We start from the raw sequence: 26,105 nt of genomic DNA, 5'->3' as shown, positions 1-26,105 counted from the left end.
AATGAAATAAATGTATTACAAGGTGTATTTATAGCTGACGTCTTATACCATATTTACGGCCTAAACAAACAGTAAAGTCCATAGACTTGGCTGGCACAAATTACTAGCTAGCGCCCCTCAAAAATAACAATCCATTTATAGAGTAGAATGTTACATTTTGGGAGATAAAGTAGGATTAGTGTTGCAATTGCAACAAAACAATGCAGTGTGAAAACAAAACGCCCTAATTATGGGATGGGATTGTCAGTGTTTTCTTAAAACATGCAAAAACATAATAAAAACCAAACTGAGTCAAATAGTGGATAAAAATGTTTTGAAACTTTTATTTAAGTCAATATGCTTAACACTAGGTTTGAAACATTCTGAAAATTAAGGAGAGGGATAAAGGAAAGGTAACATGCATCTACTAATGTTCACAAGAGACGCCAGGTGAGAAAATATCAGAAACGTCTCAACATTGCCCCGTCTTTCTCTCCTTCAACTTCATGGTCTCTGCTGGAAAACCAATTCCTAGTTTTGCTAAATACAAGGCAGTATCACAAAGGAGATTGATGAGCATGGCACACTGGGTGTTGTACTGACCCACAGCAAGGCTAAATAAATAACAGGAGACAAATGTTCTACAAGCTTCCCCATCAAAGATTTAAGATGGAATAAGTACTAAGGGGGGGGAACACAGTTCAACAATGAATAAGAGAAGTGTCATCAGTGGATTGTCAGAGTCCCCCCCCCCCCCCCCCCCCATGTTAATCAATTTACATTTCATATATCAGTCTGTAGGTAGAGGATGATGTTGGATTGATGAGCAATGTCAAGCGATGAAAATGTTTCACAATTATCCCATTTTGCTAAGACATTAAAGACACAGGGAAGATAGGTTGACGTCTTTCGCCACCTTGTTAAAAACCTTAAATATTTTTTCTACAGAGCACTCAACCTGTCCCTCCTTAATCCTTTAATTTATCTACAAAATTGCATGGAGTAGGGCCAAATATGACGTTTGAGTGGTCATTCACTAACACAGTGGGGATGAAGGGTGTGTGGTGGTGGTAATGATGCTGGGAAATGTTAATCAAGGACTGCACAAGTGACTAGGGGTTATTTAAGCTGGCATGTAGGGTGGGGGCGGTTCCTTCTCTGGCATCTTCATTGCCATCTCGTAGGTGGGCAGGATGTACTAGAGGGAACAGAAAAGAATATCAATACATAATCACAGTATAAATTCTGAGGTTGAATTCTGCTTCCTATACAGTTATTATGCGACTGTAGTTAATCCTAAACGCGGCCACTCGCCACAGCCTAAGAGCGCCTGTTGCGCGATGTGGGACAGTGGGACATCATCGAAAATGTTCCCCTCGTTTAGCAGAAGACAACGAAAATCTTAAAACGTTAACAGTTCTAGTGCCGCTAATTGTTTGATCCAGTGTTCCGCCGCTGCATAATACGCTATTCCCGCTATTTGTTTAATGTGTTTAATTCTGTTTTAAAATAATTAAAAATAACAGCGCATTTATCCGGGACCTGATGACGAGGCCGTCGCGTTATGATGACGAAACCGGAAATCAAGTCATCATCTGGGCTGCTAGGGCTTCTGGGAAATTGAGCCCAATGCACGGGGGGTTTGTTTGGACTACAACTTGCTCTGCACTTTGGTTTCGTTTCGCATTGTCATGGCCGCTGGTGCATCTGATCATAACAAGACGAACGACCATTCTTTACCGGATTTTCGTGGTTGAAAGCTGCAAATACTTCAGCGTATGCTCCAAAGGTAATAAAACAATGTCGGCAGCGTTGGATATTTGATTAAAATGTGGGTTCCGCGGGGTATGGCGTCAAAGTGTTAATAACTCGCGATCTAAATCATCCCATCCAATTCTAAGAAAAGATCCTGTGTTAGACGGTCCCCCGCTGTCCAGTCGCTAGTCGCGGTATATTTAATCATGCCTCCCTTTGTCGATCGCTGTTATTTTGGCTACATTTAGCTGCTCCAGCCACATCCGGTATAACTTCCGGTCCGTCGGTAAAAGTGCTCAGTTGCTATAAATTGCTTGGGCGCTATGATTTAATAGATTAAATAACCCTGGGCAATCTGAGTGTTAAAGGGATAGTTCAGATTTTTTTAACTTAAGTTGTATGAAATACTTGCCATTAATATAGTGGTTGTAACTGTATTAATTGATTGCCCGAGTCCCATGGTGGGAGTTCTGCTCTGGTTTTGGTCAATATTAAGTAGTTCCGGTCATTTTGTGGGGGGCACTGGGGCCACGCAGTAAAAGTAAATGAATCCACAAAACGAACGTAATTTGTATTGTTGACCTATTTCTAAAATATTAGCGCGACTTTCGTTCAACTTTAACCCCTCCATCACATGGAACTATTTTTTGGGCGTAGTGATATGGACACAAAAAACATAGTTCTGTGTGATAGAGGGGTAAAAAAAGAACGGAAGTTGCACTAATATTTTAGAAATAGGTCAACAATACAAATTATGTTAGTTTTGTGGATTAATTTACTTTTACTGCGTGGCCCCCAGTGCCCCCCACAAAATGACCGGAACTACTTGATATTTCACCAAAACCAGAGCAGAACTCCCACCACGGGACTCGGGCAATCAATTAATACAGTTGCAACCACTATATTAATGGCAAGTATTTCATACAACTTAAGTTAAAAAAATCTGAACTATCCCTTTAACAGGGGCACGGCAGTATGACCACATCTCCCTGATTCTCGCCTCCCTATACACTGGCTCCCTGTGCGCTACAGGATCCAGTTTAAGATTTTAATGTTTGATTTTAAGTCTGTAAATGGGTTGGCACCAGTCTACATATCGGACCTTGTAGCTCCCAAAGAATCGACAAGGGTCAGTTCGACTGACCAGTCACGTCTTAAGAGTCCTAAATCAAAGCTGAAATACTGGGGGGATAGGTAATTTTCCGTTGTAGCGCCAACACTTTGGAATGAACTTCCACCTCATGTTAGAGCTTCTCAAACCTTGCCTGTGTTTAAACCCGTCTAAAAACTCACTTGTACTCCCTGGAGTTTGAACATGCTGATTAAGAGATGCTGTTTCCCCTGCATTATGTTGCCCTGTTTTTGCTGCTGTTGTTTTTGCCCTTGGTACTTTAGTATTTTTTCTGTACAGCACTTTGTTTCAACTCTGTTGTATTAAATGTAATTTATAAATAAAGTAGTTTGGATTGGATAACTCCAGCTTCAAACTTCAGCAATTCTTTAGCAGAGAAAAACTTTGCATGGCATAATTTGTGCATCAATCACAATTTTAGTGTGTTCCATACATTGCTAGATGCTTCAATAAACTTGATCCCGTGTCCCCCCTTGTTGTACATGTTGCATGTTCTGGTGTTAACCGTGTTTTAAGCTAACAAGCTATGGTAGTCTACATTCCTGCTGTTAGAGAGCAGTGTTGTTTGTGTGGTGCAGTTATAGGCTCTGTTGCCTGTAATGTCTGCTTTGAAGCACCAGGGGGCATACTGAACCGCTCAAGCGCCGAAATATCCGAGACTCATTGAATAGGAACTGGTGCAATACTGTCACATTTACATGTATACCACATTTAAAAAAACAACAGAAGTTGACATGCTTTCCATTCAAAATAACATGATCCCATACAAAAATAATACAATGGGCAAATGTAAAGGCAATACAATTTAAACACCCTAACAACTATACTGCAGTGTTGATTTTGACAGCAAATCTTGATTTTGTTTGTCAGTCTTTTGAATAAAACTTCATTTAGTGTAAGTCATATCTGAAAAGGTTTAGTTTTAGTCGACGAAATATGATATGATTTTAGTCGATTAAATGCGCCCTCATGTGCAACCCTTTTTCCTGAAGTTTGTGTACGTTCACTATAGCATCAGTTAGCATCCTCTCCTTGCCTGAGTTGTTTATGTTGAGTTAATTTGATAGTCTTGTTATGACAGACAACACTACATATCACAACAGTTTAAAGGTATATTCAGTGATTTCACTTCATTCAAATATCACTTTTTTTGAATAATCCTCCCTACCATAGAGTGTGCTGACCATATAAGGAGTTCCTCCCTGTCCCCAGTGAGCCCCTGGGGTCAAAAAACCCTAGTTTCAGTTTTGGTGGCAAAGCCTTCATCCAATCAGGATGAGAGGGGCCTTCCTCCAATCATGATCGAGTGGGGGCACATCCTGTTGGCCTGTTGCACCACCCCCCACTGTAGAGCGTGTGCATGTGCACATTTTGTTACCGGGGCGGACTGGGTGGTTTTCCAAATCACCCAAATCACTGAATGCTCCTTTAACATACATAATAAATGAATGGTGCTTTCAAAGAAATTAAATCGTATTAAATTATGGGGAACTAGATTATCCTTTTTGTTTATATATATATTTTTAGCTGAGAATTTTGCAACCCAAGTTTTCACCCAGTGTCAATTATCGAATGTAATTCTGGACGTGTCCAAGCTGCTTCTTTTCACCTGACAGGGGGGAGTTTCCCCAGTCGGACATAGCGTGTGGTAGGAACACGTTATTCCGACCAGTTCCAGGATCCAGACCAGGATTACTGCATGTTTTTTGTGAGGGTACCTACCCTAGGGGACACGGGAAGAACATGCAAACTACACACAAAAAGGCCGTTTCGCGAACCCTGCCTCGGGTATGGGCACTGATGACACGGAGCAGAGAACATACCCCCAGCGCCCACAGCATCCCCAGCGGGAATTGAACCCAGGACTTTCTAGCCGAATCCTGTTAGCCGACATACCTGGGGTGGAGCCTCGAAAGCAGGGTAGATTGCAATCTCGGGCATGTTCCTGTTGTTGATGTACTTGTAGCAGTTCCACACACAGTTGATCAGGTAAGCCTGGACCAAAAAACGAAAAGGAAGTTCAGTGCCAACTGCCAAGACCACACTGTAATGCTTCATTCAGACATGTTTCATGTAGGCTGGCAGTTTATCCAGCGCCTAAAGCGCAATACATAGAATACATTGGAAATTATTAGGGATGGGCCTGATTAATCATTAATAGGATAAAAAAAGATGAACTATGTTCAAAACAATGAAATAACCAATAAATAAACTCAAATGACTAAAGGATGCCCTGGATCAAAAATCACAGCAGGGCACAATCGATCGTTTCACAGGGAAGCAGGCTATACTGTTGACTGTAGCCTATACTAATATGACTTGGAAACAGATGGTATTGAACATGAACTTGGATTTTACCTGCAATGCTTCCGTAAGGGCCCATAGTGTGAGTAGGCCTAATAACAATCAGAATATTATGAACGAAATGCTGCACAGATGTAATCTTTTGGGAAAATGGCCCAGTCCACCCCCTCTCTCTCTCGAAAGCAATTGAATTGACAGGAGTTGCTGGGTGTTGAAAAGCCGGTCAGTAGGGCAGGTGGTTGATTTCATATTGTTTTGCGGGCAGATTGGGGCGGGTTGACTCCTGTGGCGGAGATTGTTTGACTATTTTATGAATTCAAATATGTATGACGCTCCATTGGACTCAAAGTGACTGAGATTAGAAAGGCATAATAACCCTCCCCTATTTTCCATATGGTGGAGGCACAGCGGAGACGGCAGCGCAAAACAAACCCGACGTTTACAATATGTACTCCCATCATCATCATACAATTATTATGCAGATTACATGTTAGCTACAGTTACATAGATCATGCTGAGCTAAACGTGAAGTATTTATATTTAAACGATATCCCCATTCCCGACACACAGTGACATCCATGTTTACGCACGGCACAGACGCAGACAGACAGACATCCGCCACATTGTTTGCTTCATTTCCTTTATTTGATGCGGATTGCATTCACACCTGCAGTGAATCAAAGTCAGGTGCGCTTGGAAGCGAAGCGAAATCCCAGTTTTTTTTACTAGAATGTGCTTGTTTGATGCGCACCAGAACTCGAATGAGCCTTCACACCTGCCAAACGAAGGCGACCTTAGTCTTATATATTTAGACATGACAGACAGCATTACCTTGAGGATGATTAGGAAAGCAAAGAAGACCAGCACAAACAGCAGCAGACAGCTGGAATCCAGGGACAGTAGGTTGTCCTTGTAGGGGAAATCCGGCTGAGAAGTAACAGATTGAGCTTAATACATTTTTCAAATGAGAAACAAGTTAACCAAAATCCATCGCCTCTCCTTCCATGCATTTATTTTTCTTATAATTGTATTAAGACATTTTTTCGGTTTCTATGTTTGTTTGTTTGATTTATTTGTCTACATCAACACGTACTGTATACAGAACACCACTTTACAGCCCCACTAGTTACATACGACCATGTTCTGCAACACTCAATTCACACACTTAAATATGTGCAGGTGGATATTCATAGCTGGCGAACAGAAAGTTTGACCAGGTTCTTTTCCTTTCTTTCATTTTAAGAAATCGTTTTAAGAATAAGACTAACCAACTGGTCCAGGTAGTCCTTAATCCTTGGCAGGTAGGTGAGGGAACTGATGGCAACCAGACAGCTCAGGGCAAAGTCAAACAGCTGGTAGCAGAAGAATGGAATGAGCCAGCCGTCACGATGCTGAGATGGGTTGGAAGGAAGGAGGAAACAGGTATTGCAAGGTCAATATTAGGACTGAGGACCGTATTATACTCAATAACAAGTATTAGAACATTTAGAACACTAAAGAGCAAAAATACAGTATTTTGCCTTCTCCTGGTGTGGTGTGCTCTGCTCAGGCTTCCAGATGACGCCCCCTCTCAATATTGTACCAAATCATATGGTTAGTTGCATCACGAATCACGATTACAAGGTTTCAACATTCATGTAGGCCATTCAGTGGCCTGTATGGCGACCACATCTTAGCCATACTTACCATAGAATTCTAACACAACAGCCAAATTCCAATACCCAAAATCTCAGCCACTCCCTCACTCACACTCAGTCACTCCAGCATGGCGGTGTTAAGGTGACCAATTGGTGACCCACCGAAATATGTGACCTCCAGATCTGACATGGAGGTCTTAAATACCGCTAGGTTGAAGCTAAACAAACAAACAAACAAACCAATCAATGATCAATGATTACGTTCGGACATTGACGTCATGTGAGGTCTACTCTACACACGAGTGTCACACATTTCAGCAGTTCAAGTTCACCCTAACACCGCCATGCTGGAGTGAGCGAGTATGTGAGCGAGTGGCCGAGAGTTTTGGTATTGGAATTCAGCTTATGGTTGCGACTCAACTCAAGATGAAAAGCTTTGAGGAATATTGCAGGACGGCATGGATCTGCTCACATGATCAATCACGCAGGACAACATTTTGAAGTAATGCTAATTAAATGTACTCCTTTTTGCTAATTATGTTAACAATATAACAGTGCTCAGTGCTGTCTTATCTTGTGGTCACTTGGGAGATTGCAATTTTCTGATGGCTACCCTGCTACAAGATGAGGATTATAACAATAAGCCTTATATGGTGTTAAAATATGCTGGTGAAATCATGTGGTTAGTAGCCTGTCTAAGCCTGCCTTGGATAAAGGCGCTATATAAATGCACCATTTACCATTTACCTGTTTATTTTTAATTTTGTACTCCCCCCAATTAGTGGAGCAGATTACTGAAACGATCGTTCACTTGATCATACAAGCACCAAATTTGGCACACAAGTGCTTCAGAACCTACTCTCTCAGAAAAGTACGTTGTCCACTTGAAAAAACAAAATGGCCACAATTTTTCAAGATGGCCGCCTTTCAAAATGGTTTTAAACAGTGTTTGAACTATAGTTTGATTGAATAATCCTATTGTGATGGCCTATACATCGAAATGTATGTTTCTGAGTATGAGAAATCCAATTCCGCATTTAGCAAATCAAAATTATTGAATATTATGATGATACAATGGGAATTAAACGAAAAGCTGGGGCAGATTAAGTCAATATTTCATAAGAATCTTTCACTTGGTGGTACAAGCACCAGAATTGGCACACATTGGGCAGTATTATGCGTGTCTTAAGTACCAGGTCTTATGACTTAACTTAAGACCTGGAGGCGTGGTCAATGCTGTTTGGCCACTCAGAATAGCCAAATGGCATTGATCACGCTCCAGGTCTTAAGTTAAGTAATAAGACCTGGTACTTAAGACACGCATAATACTGCCCATTATGTCCAGGATGTACTTTCTATGAAAAGCACATTATCCAGCTGATAATCCAAGATGGCTGCCAGTTTTCAAGATGGCTGCCTCGTCAAATGCAAAAAACAAAACAAAAAGGTTTTCAAAGTAGAATTTAAATGTGTTAATGATTCAAACATCAAAATGAATTTATTCTGACTGTAAGAACTCAATGGTGTTCCAATATGGCCGCCAGTTTGCAAGATGCAGCTATTACGTGACTCAAAATTTGCGTTTTCGGAAGCTGTCTGACCACAGATATTGTTGAAGGGCAACATCATCATGCATTGAAATGCTGTGATCAAGCTCTATTGGTTTGTAATTTTGTATATAAGAGTGATGTCAAAGCACAACCAGGACACACTGGTTACATCACTGCTGTGAGACTCAGCATGGGGTTCAGTGTCTGCTTGTAGCGTATAGCTGTAGTTGTGGTTTACTAACTGTTGTAGTGGTTTACTCATTGTAGTTTGTAGTATACTATGCTAATTAGCCCCTGTATATATCTCCACTAGAAGTTTAGTTAGTTGTAGCATTGTAGTTGATAGCCGCACCTGAATTGACAAGATGTGCCAGCGTGGGAGAGCTGAGACAAGGGTAACAGGGATTCAGTTACCTGGATGGTGTACAGATCGCACAGGACTTAAATGGCACTGGATGAACGGTCGTGCTAGGTGTAGGGCACCAGATGCTTGAACCTAGATCAAGGTTCAAGGTTGGACTTTATTGTTACATCTTGTGTACAGGTACATACGAGTAAAACCTATTTTTGTTTGGCCTCCTTACAGACGATGCAGCAGCATAGATAGCATAATATTCAAACAACAAAAAACACTGCAAGCACAGCAAACAAAGGGATAGAATAAAGAATACTAGAAAAATAGTAACACATGTGCATGTTTCCCTGTAGTAGCAAAGTTAGGTAAACTTTCGCCCTAGCTGGTTCTTATCAGTTCGTTCATGTATCTGATTGTTTGGGGAAAGAAGCTGTCTGTTTCCAGTGGCTTTGAGACTGTGAAAACGTTTTCCAGATGTGGCAGCATCTCAAACAGTCTGTGGTTGGGATGGCTTGGGTCCCTCATAATTCCACGAGCTTTGCCGACACAACGATCGTCATACAGGGCTTTGATGGGGGGGAGATCACATCCGCTGCACTGCACTCTTTGAATTTGTGCGTGTCCTTCACCAGGATCATCATCATCGTGGAACGCTGGAGTTTCAGTTGCTAAACATTTGCCCGACAATTTTGGTGATACTTTGTACTGTTTTGCCTCAATGTATCCTCACTGCCACCTCCATCATCCAATCTGGATGAGTCTAACATGATGGGCAACAGGTGCATTGCCTCAAATACGGGGAGACTTCAACTCCTCTTTCGTATCTGTTTGACAGAGGAAACACTTCCTCCAATCAGTTTTAGTAGCAGAACATCTTGTGTTATACGGTTAAAGGCCAAGGGCTATATCCTTTTACCACCCAACCATACAAAACATCAAAGCACATTGAAATATGTTCAAGCATCTGGTGCCCTACACCTAGCCCGACCATTCATCCATTGCAAGTCCTGTGCGATCTGTACAACATCCAAGTAACTGAATCCCTGTTACCCTTGTCTCAGTTCTCCCACGCTGACACATCCTGTCAATTCAGGTGCAGCTATCAACAACAATGCTACAACTAACTAAACTTCTAGTTGAGATATATACAGGGGCTTATTAGATAGCATTTAGGACACTAAAGTATACAACAAACTACAGTGAGTACACCACTACAACAGATAGTAAACCACAACTACAGCTAGTACGCTACAAGCAGACACTGAACCCCATGCTGAGTCTCACAGCAGTGATGTCACCAGTGTGTCCTGGTTGTGCTTTGACATCACTCTTATATACAAAATTACAATAGAGCTTGATCACAGCATTGATGTTGCCCTTCAACAATATCTTCGATCAGACAGCTTCCGAAAACGCTAATTTTGAGTTGCGTAATAGCCGCCATCTTGAAAACTGGCGGCCATATTGGAATTAAATTGACACCATTCTTACAGTTCTTACAGTCAGAATACATTCATTTTGATGTTTGGATCAATGTGTGGATCACACATTTCTGTTCATTAAAGTTTTACTTATTCATTTGACGAGGTGGCCATCTTGAAAACTGGCAGCCATCTTGGATTTTCAGCTGTATAATGTACTTTTCTTATAAAGTACATCCTGGACATCATTTGTGCCAAATATGGTGCTTGTACCACCAAGTGAAGGTTTATAATGGAATATGGACTTAATCTGCCCCACCTTATCGTTTAATTCCCATTGTATCATCATAATATAATAATTTTGATGTTCTAAATTAAGAATTGGATTTCTCATACTCAGAAACATATATTTTGATGTATAGGCCATCAAAATAGGATTTTAAAGCTCAATATAGCTCAAACACTGTTTAAAACCACCTCAAATGGCGGCCATCTTGAAAAATGGTGTCCATTTTGTTTTTTCAAGTGGACAACGTACTTTTCTGAGAGAGTAGGTTCCGAAGCACTTGTGTGCCAATTTTGGTGCTTGTATGATCAAGTGAACGATTCTTATGATATATTGACTTAATCTGCTCCACTAAATTGAATAGTGGCAGCACAAGTATCTTAGGTTCAGTGTTTGTTCCATATAGCTACTGTAGCTTTGTCTGACAGTTGAGTGGGCGTGGAATGACAACCTATGCAGTCAACTGACAACGGTGACATCTTCGCCGGTGGTTTACGACAGTGAAACTTATAACATTAGCGAGCAAAATCTTTACACCGTCAGATCACAAGGGATAATATTAGGCACAGGGTACTCTCAACTGAATATCAGTAGAGAGACTGCAGTTATAAAAACTGATTTAACAATATTGCAGAATATAGGGAATATATTTCTGTAACATGACCAAAGTGTTCAATATCAGCAAGAATGACAGCAGGATTAGCCTGGGATCAATACCATTTTCGGGTTTCTGATCCAGTCGGAGCTTTACTCCATCAGGCAGCCGGAACCAACGACGGGAACCTCCAGTGCCGTGCACCTCCAAAATGATTCCCCTAGTTTAAAATTGGATTAAATTGGTATAATCGTTTTGTTTCTTTTGATATAATAATCACTTGGTATGTTCATATTTTATTCTAACTCGTAGTGTGATTAGCGAGAATAAACAAATTATTTCGCATTATGTGGAGAGAAAAAAAGCGACACCAACCGGAACTACAATGTTTTATTTATTTCGTCTTTTTTCTAAACTGGATCACACGGCTAGTTTTAGAACGAATACCAGTCTTTCCTCCGAGGTGGAAAGTGTGGTGACGCCAGGTTACAGCAGGATAAGATGACAACAGATATGATGCACTGCAACACTGTACTAAAACAGGGCATCTACAGTACCAGGGCCGTCTATGACCATGTTCTTGCACAGCTAAAGCATATTCTACAGACCGCTGATGTGCACAGCTACAGTGTGCTACAGCTGCAGCTCACACTTTAGCTGTGCACACAGTCCTCCAAACTAGGGTCTTAACTCGGGTCCACATCAAAAGGCTAACAAACCTTTTCATCCTGATGCAATGAGGCAAGTCTGTGAGGTGAAGATGATAGGAGTAAGAACAAAACATTATGTACCAAACTTTCACATAGAAAAAAATGAAATCCTATGAATTCGAATTTCTTTTGAAGTGGCAGATTTTGAAGTGGCAGTTTCTTTTTACTCTGTTTTACTCTTCTTCTATCTAGGTCTCTGTGGATAAATAGTGCTATTATTAGGCTAGAGACTGAACAGGAGTTTTTTAGACCATACATTTGCATAACAAACACTACAGAGATGCATTTCAGAGCACCTTATGCTTGCTGTCAAGGAAATGGCATCCGATACATATTAGGGATGCCATCCAAAATTCTAATTTCTGAATATTCTTGGCAGTCTCCAAATTTTAGACACACACACACACACACACACACACACACACACACACACACACACACACACACACACACACACACACACACACACACACACACACACACACACACACACACACACACACACACACACACACACACACACACACACACACACACACACACACACACACACACACACACACACACACACACACACACACACACACGGTCGAGTCAACAAATCTGTAGTATACAACACACATGCGCGCACGCAACCCCCCCCCCCCCCCCCCACACACACACACACACACACACACACACACACACTTACTGTAATGGCTCCATAGACCATCATGGCACTGATTGTGAGCATCAGTAGAGAGATGGCAAATCCAACATAGGCATTCTCTGTGTGCAACAAAATGAGAACAAATACGAAAAACAAATAAGAAGAATAGTCAATTGGATATTTGACAATTAATGTAATGTATGCAATTGCAGGACTGCAGGACAATGAGTGTTGGCCTCATCTCTGAGAGGGAGCATTGATTTGCACGTAGGAGTACTGGAGAGACTCCAGCGTTACAGTGCTGCTTTGCTAGCTCTTTTAAAGGCCTGCTCAAGGGAGCCCTTTAGCTGCTCTGTCTCAGCATCAAGTAAAAGACACACTGAAACACAGGCTGGGATAATTAAAAGGCCTGCCTTTTTGCACCCTCCTCGTGTTTCAGCCAAATGCTTCCGACTGTTCTGCCTGTTGCACTGTCGAGGTTCGCACATGAGTGAGTTAATGGAGGAATGTTGGACAATGCTGGGGAGCCTTACATTATTTATGGGTATGAGCAGGATGCTGTTCTACTTTACATCATACAGTACGATGCTAACTACAGGCGTAATCTGCAGGCTGGAGTTGTGACGTAAATTGTGGATCCTATATAGTACCATTCCGTAGGCTTGTGGTTATGCCATTCATCACGTCATCAAAGGAGTTTCTGAGTCGGTGTGCAAAAAGGATGTTATAGAGCAATGTTGCACTATAGTGAAAAGAGCCATTTGCTACTACCAATCTGAAAGATTATGACATGGACATACAGTATTGTGTCGATATTGATTTACTGAACAAGGTTTGAGGTTTCAGCATTTGTATTGATTTTCATTTCTCTTCTCTATTTTGAACATAATATTAACATAATATAATAACATAATTATTATTTGAGTACTTAATAGTTCAGCCACTATTTAAAGTGTATTGCCCAGATAATTAAGTTGTCATGTAAGTGGGGTAATTGACTGAGCTGTGAAAAAATAAACCCTGCACTTTGAGGCAATTAACATCTGAATCATGTACTTTATATAACTACATGTCGTTTATCATCTCTTCATCAGGTGGTAGGAGACATCTTGTTGGAAATTTACCCTTTTCATTAATTTGAGATCTCAGATGTCATCTGTATTAAAAGAGGCCAGGGTTCAAACATCAATCCCATGTTTTATCTGTCACTAATGTAATTTGAACATGGCCTTAATCGTGAAGATAAATACAACCCACATCAAATAGAGCTACACTAATTGTTGGCCATAATGTCAGCCCAAACAGTCTCTGTGAATGCCGACATTGTCTCAGTTGGCTGTAGACAACATCCAGTCCTGTCTGTTGGCATCGGTCTGTTGTGTGACCACAACAGTGTTGTGGTCAGATGACCACAACCTTTGTTCTCTTCTCCCCCACTAGGGCTGAGCATTGTTCAAAAACTGTTTGATACCGATGCAGATACATGGACTTCGATACCGGTTCCGGAGTGATACATTTCCAAAATTGCATTACACAGTATGTTATATATTAAAAATGAACTAGTAACTGTATATTAATTTTAGTTTAGGAAAACATTCAGGGTATCCATCGGGTCCATCCATCCATCTTCGACCGCTTATCCGTAGTCAGGTCGCGGGGCAACAGCTCCACCAGAGAGCTCCAGACTCCAGGCGGTAAACAGGATTAAATACAAACAACATCCATTCCCTAAAGGCCAGTCCACACCAATGCAACTACTTGCAACCATTATCTCCAATGGCAGTTGCAAGGAAAAAGGGCCTTTCTCGGCCCCACACCTCTCTCACAGTTTATATTGTGGTTAGATTTCAAGATGGCCGCAACACCAGGAGGGGGTGGGGCGGAGGTGTTACAAGACAAACACTCACCTCAGCCCACCCCCTCCTGGTGCTGCAGCCATCTGGGAAACTAAACACAATATAGAAAAATTGGAAAGGGGTGGGGCCGAGAAAGGCCCTTATTGCATCGTGTGGAGTGGCCTTAAAACGGTTTTGTTGCAAGGAGTTCAGTTGCAAGTGCGACTAGTTGGCGGTTTGGACTTTAAGGGCAGATTCACACAATGGTTCTGGATGCACACTCGGGACCACCTGGCAGATGTTGTGGTAGTGTGAATGCTGCGTACCGTTCCCAGGAGCGGATCACCCAACCGTTCCCGGAACCACATTGAGGTAGTCTCGGGACCGGTTGAAGTGTACTCGGATTAGTCGGATACAGATCGCTGCAATGTGAAAGTATACCCGGGTGCAGAAGAATCAAGGCCAATGTGAATCATGGCCAGCGGGGACCAGGCATTCGTATTCGGGAACAGTTTGAATCAAATGGACTCAGTGTGAATCTGCCCGAACATATTTCTGCTGCTTCACTGGCAAGCATTCCCACGACTTGCCTGATTTAAACCATTTTGATTTAAACAAAAGGCAATATTTAACATCATCTGATAACTTCTATAAATGTTTTATAATGGGTCATTATTATGAAGTGTTTCCAATAATTTAATATTATAGAATACATAATACATAACAGTAGGATACTATTATTAAGAACATTGAAGCATGCGTCTCTTATTGTGGTTGCACCTAGAGTAGAAGGGAACTGCCCATAGATCCGAAGTCCCGTTAGTCCAAACATGCACTGCCATAGTTTTAATAATTGAATTATTAAATGATGTGGTCTTATCCAAGAAAAAAAACAAAACATTTTACACTCATCATGGATGTTTTAAAAAAAACGCTCCCCACCACAACGACGGAGCTCTCCATTTGCAAACTGGATTTTGAAAGATGGTACCAAATGACACTATTTTCCAGTACTCCATGGTATCGAAGCAGTTCGGTCGGTAACATAAAGGTATCGAATTTCGGTATCCAGCCCTATCTCTCACAGAAAATGAAGAGCAAGTCTCAGCCAACAAAGCACAAGGTCAGAAAACGAAGAGCAACACAGCCGCTGTCTTTAGAAGCCCCCCTGGCATCTTAATCCTAGGTTAAAGCAGCCCCTGCCTTAAATGCACTTAATGTGTCCGAATAATACAACGGTGGAATGTGGCATTTGGGGCTTTGTTATCAGTGAGTTAGTGTTTGGCTCTGGGAGGACAACATGAGAAAGCCTAGTATCGCCTGTCAAGCCTCACCATCCAACTGGCCAAGTGGGCCAGTTTCACTGCAGTCAGTGCAGTGAATTAAAAAATAAGAAACCTTTTTCAGACACCAGCATTAACACAGTGCAGCACAGATCTGCTGTCTTCACAAACTTATTCTCCACACTGTTAGAGGACACTCAGCATTACCATAGAAAGGCCAAAAAAGCAAACCTTGCATAATGAAGCAAAATGACAATTATGGCACAAAACAATCCGTTATGGCATTCAATAAGTTGAACACATTTGGCCGTTTTGCCTAGTATTTCATGAAACGCTATAGGGCCTTTTTTAAGCCCTAACCACACCAAAGGTTCACCATGCAACTCCTTGGGTCAAACCGGTTGCAAGGAGTCAACGCTAAAACCATCTCGACCCTTTGTGTGGTTTGGGCCATTGAATTCCATGCGTTGAATCACTAGTGTCAACTTGGGTCAACGTGCAACAAGACATATCACACCGCAGGGACAAAGCTAAAACCGTCTCTCTTGACCCTTTGGTGGGGTTAGGGTAGGGCTTTATAATCTGCACCCGTCATTAATCCAAGTCTTTTGAGTTGAGTGTGCAAATGATTTGGACTACTCTGTGTTTTAGTAATAACAGCAACTTTACAGGTAATTTCAATACATTCAGTGATAATACCATTTACTGGGTTTACCCCCCCCCCCGTCCGCCCCTGGAAAGAAATTTAAGACATAGATGCCAAATAACAAGTGCCAATGCTTACCAGACATCCGGTCTGAGGCAAAGCAATTATCAATGACCTCATACTGCAGATCAATGGTGGGCACATTCTCTGGATGGGTCACGGCCACCGTCAGCAGGATGCCCATCAACAGGTTCACTACCTGGAATAGATGGAACACAAGCATGGATACCTTTGAGCCAAGATGAAATGGCAATGTTTTAGATATCAAGGCTTAATGCAATGGAATATAGGACTGGAATAAGAAGGAACACGTTTTGTAGATATTGTTAAGCTTGTTGTTATGTACTGTAGGTGAACTGTACTTTAAATAATGAACACGCCTAGAACTCAGTTCAGTAAAGCATGTCCAGTGTTAGTCCTATAGGGTGGAATTATAATGCAGATTATAATACACCAAACAGGAATCAGTATGGTTCTGTCATTCATGTAAGACTACTCTACTTAGCTTAAGGTGTGAAAAAGAATGTGCAAAAATAGAATTAAAATTGTCTCAGGAAGACTAGCTAGCTCTCACACCACCTGTTGTTGGATGCCTTGAAGGCATTGGTGTGATACTTGACCCAGAGTCAGAATGCAAAATAAGAAAGTACAAGAGCTCAATTATTCTATTAAATGTCAAATACAAACTAATCAATTTGAGTCTTTCTTGATGCATTCAAACTACCACGGTGTACACACCGATTGGGAAGACAACTATTTAGCTACCATTGTAGACATCTGCTATGTTGTGATTCTAAAAGATATCCTCTAGTGAGGGCGTAGTGACTGGTGACTTGTCAGTTGACCCCTCAGGCAAGCGCAAGCAGATGACAGCAACATTGTCACATGACATGTTCTTAAGTTTATTAACCAATAAGCACATACAGAGAATATGCATTTGCAGACTGCAGAGGTAACATACGTGTGGCCGCCGGTCGGAAGTACGGCTGCAAAATTAAACACGTTTCAATCATGATCATGATTTTGACTTCCCACAACTAAATACAAATTATAGTCTGATGGACAAGTATTGATGTGTAGCAACTTAGCACAATGTAAAAGTGAAAGCAGTGCTCTGTTTAATTTATAGACGGGGGCGGCGGTGGCTCAGGGGTAGAGTGGCTGGATGGTAACCGCAAGGTTGCCAGTTCGAACCCGGGCTCCCCCAGAGTTGGTGTCGAAGTGTCCTTGAGCAAGACACTGAACCCCTAATTGCTCCTGATGTGCTGGTTGGTGCCTTGCATGGTTTCCGCCGCCATCGGCGTGTGAATGGGTGAATGTAATGCACAATCTCTGTAAAGCGCCTTGGATAAAGGCGCTATATAAATGCACCATTTACCATTTATAGAGAAAAGTTTTGGTATTGATTCCAAGATGCACATCATTTACAGTAGGTGAATAAGGAGGTCAGGAGTAGCACTAAATGAAAGTGAAAGCAGTGTTATGTTTATGTGACAGCAGCACTGTCCATTGTGTCCAATACAAATATTTTTGTCACTAAAGTCAATGGATAACCATTTTGGCCATAATCGTGCAGCCCCAGGCAGAAGATTGTGCACTTGACTCATCGATAGGGGTAAACTAGACATGACATGACAGGAAGTAAGTGATAAAGAGAAAGTACATAAGCAAGCCAATTTAACTATATAAATACACAGCTTAACGATTTGTATAAGTAGTGCTATAAAATAAGAGTATGTACAGATACTGGGATAGGTCAAAAACCTTAACCTATAATTGATTACAAATACAATTACACTTTTAGTTTGGTGATTTGTACTTTGATACCACATCATTGGCAAGAGCATCGCGTGGCTCATGAGTCATGAGATGAGACATGAGGTTAGCCTGATAGTTGGTCTGGCATGGGTTTCAATATTACGACTAAATAAAACAAGAATTGTTACGTAATGTGAGACAGCGAGAAGGGATTAACGCAACTGCATGAGGGATAGACACAATTTCCAGGGAGGGGATTCATAACGAAAGAGCAGCAAAGCAACATCACAGTTATCGAAATCTACCATGAATGAATCACCTCTGCCACATACAAACCGTTAGCCACGCAACTTAAAGGGTTCCCGCACAGCAATATGCATGCATCTCTCAATGTGACAAGCATTGAGAGATTCCATATTATTAATCCAGGTGCTGGACGCCAGCTGTATGATGCTGGCAATACAGTGGCAAACGATAGTGTTATGGTTGTGTGTGTGTGCGTGTGTGTGTGTGTATGCAATGTATGTGGGCCGTTTGTAACTTAAAGCTAATTTACAATTCATCGCGCGACTCTTTGGCTCGACAAAAATGACGTCTTTTCGACAACAGAATAAAGTGCCAATGCGCGTCGTGTCGACACTTTATTCAGCCGAACATACGACATTTATTTGTAATTCTATCGTAGGTGACGTTCGAGAACTTAGCTTCTGCTTTTTTACTAGCGCAACCCAACCTAACCTAGCCAACTCAGCGCTGTATGCAAGTAACCGAGGTCGTTGGCTAAGCTAGCCAGCAGCAGCAGCGAACATGTACGTAACGTACCATGTACCATGTTCCCAGTATGATGGTGCCTGTCCGCACATGGCAACATCCACAGCATCGTGTGGTGTACAGCCTGTCTCGGCTGGGTTTGAAATGATGCATGTCCTCTAATGTCGTTGGCACAAACATTAGGAGATGAGGTGCGCTGCGCGAGGAGGAAAAGCTCTCACGATCGACAACAACCACCACGAACTGAACGCCACGCCCACTTTGGATCCCCCCCACCCAACCTGACCACGACGGCTGTTAAAGGACCAGTCCGCATTTGTTTTTTAACATAAGGATTATTAATTTATTATACAGTAATAATAATAATATCACATTACATTCTGACAAACAGCTTGCTTGGTAAATGAAAATAGAATGCTTTTTCTAGTCTTTTGGTCTGTGTCCCAATTCAGAAACCTGCTATAGCTTACCATTACCAAATAAATCAATGACATGCAAGTTTGGTATTACTTTTGGAGGACAGTGCACTGCAGACGGAAGAGCTGATCAAAAGTCAGAACCTAAATGTCTACTTACTGGGTACCTGGTGGGCAGAGGTGGAGAAGGACGTCTGTAGCAGGGCTATGGAGGTGGGTAGAGGGGGTATGGGCAGTGGGTGAGTGAGTAAGAGCTTTATCTAGACTAGAGTTTGCCTAAGATGCCCCTCAGGTGGGAAGAGGGGAGTATGGGGTATGAGGGTCACTACTCACTGCTACTGGATACTAGCTCCTTGGGCACTTGGAGCATGGTAGAGCAAAGTTATGGGGACCAAGAATTTCAAGAAAATCCTTCTAGCCTTCTATGATTTTCTGTTTTGACTATATAGTTGTGTATATTTGTAGTCTCTAAATGTTTTGATGGATTGAAAATGGTGGACCCTATTGTAAACAAGTGTAATGCTGGTGTCGTCCACTCACAGTTAACAGTTTTTGTATTGAGTTGCACTTGTAATTCTGCAAACTGTTAATCAATCAATCAATCAATCAATCAATCAATCAATCAATCAATCAATCAATCAATCAATCAATCCCATGTCTGACATGAAACCCTGGTATAGCCATGTCCCATCAAGGCTATGTGGGGCACTTCTGAGCCCAGGTGGAGTGCATATGTTAGAGAGTGTGTGGAGAGTCAGTCTCCAGTGATGGTGGTTCTAAGATCTTGCATGGCTATGCATTTGAACAACAGCGGTGTGTCCCTACTGTATGTCTCACTGCTCTCGCTGGTCCCAAGTGGACCTCCACACACACCAGTCTGCTTCCTCCTATGCCCAAGATATAGGTGCTCGTAGACAAACAGAATCGGTCCCCTAGGTGGTGTCAGGCAAACAGGGATATTCCTGTGTCAGACTTTCTCAAAGAAGAGCCTGTTTCCATTTGGTATTTTTAGAATATAATATTAACAGGGGTCACAAGAGACTTAGCATTATAGGGAGAGGACAGTTCTACACTGTCCAACTCCCCTCTACCCACCTGAGGGCCACCCCAGCCCTACAACACTTATGCAGAATACGGCCTGACCTCCACACCAGCACCCACCCCTCACCTACAGAGGTAGTAGTAGTATCTCGTTTCTCCATTTAAATAAACTAATAAAGCTACTTTTACATGCACCCAGCCTTACTCTACACAAAGACGAGACGACACCCCACATTAGTCCTCCTGAGTCTGTTTTCCTATACGGCAGTGAATGCTGGACCCTGAAGCCAACCCTACAGAAGTCTCTAGATGGGTGCTACACCAAAATGCTGCATGCAGTACTAAACGTCAGCAAGAGTACACATTACCAACAATCTGTATGATGGAATGCCAAATAGCAGCCAGGAGAATGAGACTAGCAGGACACTCCCAAAGACACTGCCAGACAGCCAAACTGGTGCTGTGGGAACCAACACACGGGCACCGGTCACTAGGATCATGTCCTACATGAACATATGTGGATGTACTCAAGAACGACGCAGGAGCGTAAAGCACCAACGAGCTGGCCAGATGTATGGAAAACTGGGATGACCGGAAGCAGCAATGGAGGGCTCGTCTGAGGACGACCTAGAGAGCATATATATATATATATAATATTTCACAAAAAATGGTTTGTGATGAGCAGGAAAAGTGGAAAATGCGTCACATCATGATGCATTGTGACCTTTTAAATCTGCTATTTTCAGAGTCTGAAAATCTTTCCATGCATCATTTTGTAACTGAAATTATTTTGAAAAATCTGAAAACTTTTTATCTTGTGAAATAATTGCAAATCTTTACTTGAGACTCATAAAATGGGTCTGCAAGTGACCCAAAATGTGTCTCAAGTCAACCCATTGTTTAAGAAACAGTCGAAACACTGACTTAGGGGAGTTGAATTCCTTCCTTTCTTGCTAGACACCTTTAGGAACACATTGGTGAAGACATTTTGTGTTAAAGGAATGTGTATACTTTTCACAATATAGATGAATTTTAAGCACTTTCCTCACATTTGATCTCAACTCAGAATAAAAACCAATATAAGCTAAATTCAATCAAGTTTCTACCTTGTTTAGTCAAAATATGTGTTTTTAATATAAGCGTAGTGGTGGCTGCCATCTTTAAAGTTCAAATGATCAATTTTGAGGCATTTAGCAGCCATGTTTTATCTAGCCTTACAGCAGATTTGGATTTAATACTCCTAAAAACACGTACGTGATGAAGGTCCGATCGAATGACCGAAACATTTTTGTAAGTGAAGACAGTGTGTGGAACTCTCCCTTTTTTCTGCTATTCAAGCCTGGAACCAAGCCGGGCTCTTTGTGAATCATGACCATAAAACATTTGGTTCTTTTAAAAAAACCTATTTGAAAACTAGGGGAGAAAAAAAAGGATATTTATTAAATACAGTATATAAATAAAATATTCGAAAATTCACACATGATTTACTACTTGTTTTAATTCAATCAATAATCAGAACGTTTTGCCCGTTTAGGGCTTCATCAGGTACACAGACAGAAAAAATACATCGATTTGTGGATTCAAAGACATTTCTAGACAGCCGATCTGACCGACTTCCCAGTCGGCTCATCACTTCCTCTAGTCCTTGGTGAGACATGCAGCAAATTTTAATTTAATCGGTCAACCGGTTTTTGGGTATGTGGGAGACATGGATTTTGTGCATTTATAAATTTAGATAAAATATTCACACAAATATTCATAAAATGTTTAAGACATTTTGGGGATTTCCTTGACATACTGCAGCATGCACAAGATATTTAGCACAGATCGTTGCAGTTTGTCAAATTCGCCGTGGATGGATACATTTGGGGCACATACATCACAAATAAAACCATGTCTCCTAGCTGCTATTTGTTAATTTAGTGTATTTTTACACAACACATCATGTGTGAGCTTGTAGATCAGCTACTCCCATCACACAATACCATCCTCATCCTATGTCAAAGCATAAATAAAGTCTTTGTTGTGGCAAATGCACACAATAGGGTTTGTTCAGAACAGATACACATCACATTCAACAACACTACAAATAAAGTCCCTCAACATAATCTCCCAGCGCATTCCTATAGTCAAACAACATAAACAACACAATAAACCACCCAGTTCCTTCCATCCAAGTGCATCATTCATGACAGAGTACAGCATCTTGCAATGGGTCTGGTCTACAAGATTTGCTACACCACCACCCATGCACCTGTCTTTCTTAATGTCAACAAAGTCCACACTCACAACACCAGAGGGAGTTCAACAAACTAGTAGACAAGGGATTAAATTGATTTAGCTCCTATGCCACAAAAATGTGGAACGCCCTACCAACAGGCATTAAGACATGTGAATCCCTCGACTCCTTCAAAACCGCTCTCAAAGAGCACCTACGGATGGCTGCAATTTGAAACTGGCCCCCGTAAATGGGGTGGTGTGTGTAGGGGCTTTTAGGTAGGGATTGCTTGGTATGGATAATTAGAAGGGGGTATTGGGTGGTAGGGTGCAATGTGGGTGTTGAGACGTTGGTACTGGGCGACAGCACTTAAATAATTAGTTCCTATGCACCAGACTTACTTCAAAATGTTTGTGGGAAAATTACGAATGCACAATTACATTCTACTTAGTTTAAGCAATGATAGGTCTAATCATTTTAGAATATTGCAGCAGGTTTTTCCGACATACTCCATGGAAACCGTCCTTTGGCCTAATATATATATGCTCCATGTTTCCGCTTCCTGTTATAGATAATAATTGCTGCCAGTGCAACTGCAAATATGAGTCCTACACTTCCTCCTGCAATGATGCCTGAAAACAGGATATAGGACACAAAGTTAGAACACAACAGTAACAATGCATTCCATTTTCAGATTCAGTGTTATTTATGCACGTGTATATACAGTATGCACACCACCTGCAATAATTTCTTTGTTCTCCAGGAAACCTTTGCTTTTCATAGCATCTTCAACAGTTGATCCAGTGTCATCTGCTGGCCAAGGTGTAATGTCAAAGATGAGGTCTGTGTCATCCTAATTAAGACATAAGCAGGGACACTTGCATATCATTATCTTAACTGTCCCCCTTATTTAGGATACAAGGAATATAGGAAAATATAGTTGCGACTTGAGACTCCAGGAAAATGTGATATGCCATACATGAAACGTATTCCCGTTTGCACCTTCCACTTCTTCACTCTTCCTGTTGCCTTCCTTGGTCATTTTAATTGTATTCGAGTTGAATCTCACTGTGGAACCGCTGCCTTATAGAGATGAAATGAGACGTATGAGTGTACGTCCATGTAGCCCATGTTTGGCACCATGAGAAATTTGATCAAGCCACAAACATACATATAAACACAATGTCTGTTACCTTCTCCTGACCAGTCCCCCGATCCAGAACCAGAACTATCTGGGAGATAATGTCCTGAGACTCCTGATCCATCCAAGTGCTCTGGATTTATAGTGATAGACTGATAAAAAGGAGAGAAAAATAACAGTTGGACAGCATCACTACAGTGCAGTTTTGTGGGTATAATAATAATAATAATAATCTTTATTGTCCCGAAGGATATTTGTCTTCACAATCTGTTCAACACCCACATCAAAAACAACACAGAGCACATAACACCAAGACAATACAAAAACAAAACATGAGGTCCCCACTATGTACATAACCATCCTATCGGCGGGGCAGTTTGTTTAAAGCCCCGATGGCTGAGGGGACAAAGCTCCTACTAAAACGGACCTTTTTCCATGGCAAGGTTCTGTATCTTATCAGTGTTGCCAGGTTTTGCGAGAGAAAGAGGTCTATGAAAACAAGCCCAAAATAAGCGACTAGGGCCACATGAGCCCTTCAAGTCAGATTTCTTTTAAATATTTGAGAATAGCCAACCTTCAAGCTCACAACGCATCACATCGCAACACGTTGTGAGCTTGTAGTTCTGCTTATTTTCAAAACAATTTTTTGAAGAAAATGTGAATAAAGTGGAATATATTTTAAACGTTTTAACACCACAAATCTTGTATGGCGTCCCTGCCTGGCATAAGTGGTATGCAGTAATAGTTTCTCTACATATTATACTAAATGCCTAAATTGTAAATTGTAGAATCATTCCTGACTCAAGGTACAAAGTCCATTTCTATGGAAACTATTATAGGCCAATACAAGAGTACTTAATAGAACCATTGTGTGACATGGACTGACAGGTTGGCACACATAAGCCTTTGTCTACCAATAAAATGCCCTGTGTAAATAATAAGATCACCCCAAAACGCGCTCACCCCTTTTTTTTTTTTTTTTTTAACGATTAGACATAAGTTTAAGGTTAGGCATAGTTTAAGTTTAGGATAGAATAGGGTTAGATTTTGGCACCGTTTTACTGAGGTTAAAGTTAGAAATAAGGTTAGGTTTAGGCATAGTTTACTGAGGTTACGTTTAAGAATACAAGGTAGAGACCATTCCGAGGTCGCCGGATTTGCACCAGGGGCTAGTGTTTCAGGGCGACCATATTCAATAAGAATTTAAACCTAGAATAAGATATGGTTGTTTATAAATATTTTAAAAATATTTCTGGTGCCATGAAGTGGGATATCTGTAGATCTAAACAAAGTTCAAATGCTCATTTTAGTTCAGAGTATGTGCACAAAGTTTAGATTTGAGTAAAACAGCTAGAAATTTACAGAAATGCATGGTTGCACTGGACAGCTCCCAGGTTGTGTCCAATTATGGCACTCTTGTAGAAGAATAAATGTCTCACAATGTGCTGCTATTTTTATACCAAGGGATTTTAGTAGAAACCGACCCAAAAATAGAACTGCTAGCTGAGACTGTGAGTCTATTATGTGTCTGAATGTTGTAGTTTTTGGCCTAAAATAGCACTTTACCTCTGATACACAAAGTTGCACCTTGATATAATATTCACACAGGCATTCAAGCACTGTTAGAAGAGAGATTGGGTTAATATTATACAGACGTGCAAAGGGTCGGCTTGAGTCACGTCTGCAGTTCTACTGTACATACAAAGTCCAGGCTAAATTGCTTGGCCCATTAAATTGAATTACGGTACTTACCGCCATATATAGTGATGGTAAATCCAAAGCTAATATAGAAGTAATCAGCAATATCCTCATATTGCTGAATTGGAGTGGAGTCTTCCTATTGTAGTCTTTCCTCTCGGGGGTTGTTTACAGGTACTTTGATAGACGGTGAGCATTCAGATACCGTACGTCACAAAGACCACACCCACAGGTGACAGTAACAGGTACTGTAACAACTCGCCACTATATCTGATCGAAGGGGAAAAAAGCAAAATACAACAAATCTCACAGAAGAGATTCTCGCTCCATCTATTTCACTCACTTATTCCGTTCAGATGCACATGACTACATGTACACACCTGGAAACCAAAGATGGCTGGCTTTTAGTTAGAATAGTTTATACAAGTCTGGGTTAAAAAACAAGTGGAAATCTTTCTTTTTTGCTTATTGGCTGAAATGTCTTAAAAGAATCGTTCAGACTTTTTTAAGTCAGAGATAAGTACATTAATTCCACCAGAGGGAGCTCCATGGGCCAATTCGTTCTATTGTTAACTTAAATCCTCCACAAAGAGCTCACTGGATGGCATCTGGAAGTCATTAGAAACCATCATTTATTTTGAGTTGAAGCAGATCTCATGCACTGTACCCATTTTTGTCGATTCCATGTTCTCTTTTTCTTTTAGGTGGAAATTGTTTAGGAGAATGTGTTTTGATTGCATGTATGTATGTTGTATTCTATTTTACAGTATTAATGCCATATCTGCTACCATAACAACATAAGTAAGGATTTGAGTAGTGAGACTACTTAACCATTATGCACAGACTTGAAAGAACAGAACACATC

At 41.2% G+C, this 26,105-nt stretch overlaps 1 protein-coding gene across 1 annotated transcript; it reads right to left on the bottom strand.

The window, feature by feature from the left end:
- Positions 1-298: 298 nt before the first annotated feature.
- laptm4a (lysosomal protein transmembrane 4 alpha) lies at positions 299-18,986 on the bottom strand. Its single transcript, XM_079527007.1, has 7 exons — positions 18,778-18,986; positions 16,276-16,396; positions 12,416-12,492; positions 6,439-6,561; positions 6,002-6,097; positions 4,763-4,861; positions 299-1,177 (listed from the first exon to the last, which is right to left on the bottom strand). The coding sequence occupies exons 1-7, from the start codon at positions 18,904-18,906 to the stop codon at positions 1,103-1,105; spliced, it is 720 nt and encodes a 239-aa protein (XP_079383133.1). The 5' UTR covers positions 18,907-18,986; the 3' UTR covers positions 299-1,102.
- Between the last annotated feature and the right edge of the window lie 7,119 nt (positions 18,987-26,105).

This window comes from Electrona antarctica (assembly GCF_951216825.1).
Source record: "Electrona antarctica genome assembly, chromosome: 17".
NCBI classification, from domain to species: domain Eukaryota; kingdom Metazoa; phylum Chordata; class Actinopteri; order Myctophiformes; family Myctophidae; genus Electrona; species Electrona antarctica.
The sequence above is the reverse complement of the archived record's forward strand: the minus strand, read 5'-3'. Positions and strand labels throughout refer to the sequence as shown.

Excerpts from the sequence above, each read along its gene's own strand:
- laptm4a (XM_079527007.1), bottom strand. The coding sequence starts at position 18,906 with ATGTTTGTGCCAACGACATTAGAGGACATGCATCATTTCAAACCCAGC. Across the intron at positions 16,397-18,777 it reads TACTGGGAACATGGTACATG|GTAGTGAACCTGTTGATGGG; the intron begins GTACGTTACGTA and ends CATCTATTCCAG. Across the intron at positions 12,493-16,275 it reads TGCCTCAGACCGGATGTCTG|AGAATGCCTATGTTGGATTT; the intron begins GTAAGCATTGGC and ends TGTTGCACACAG.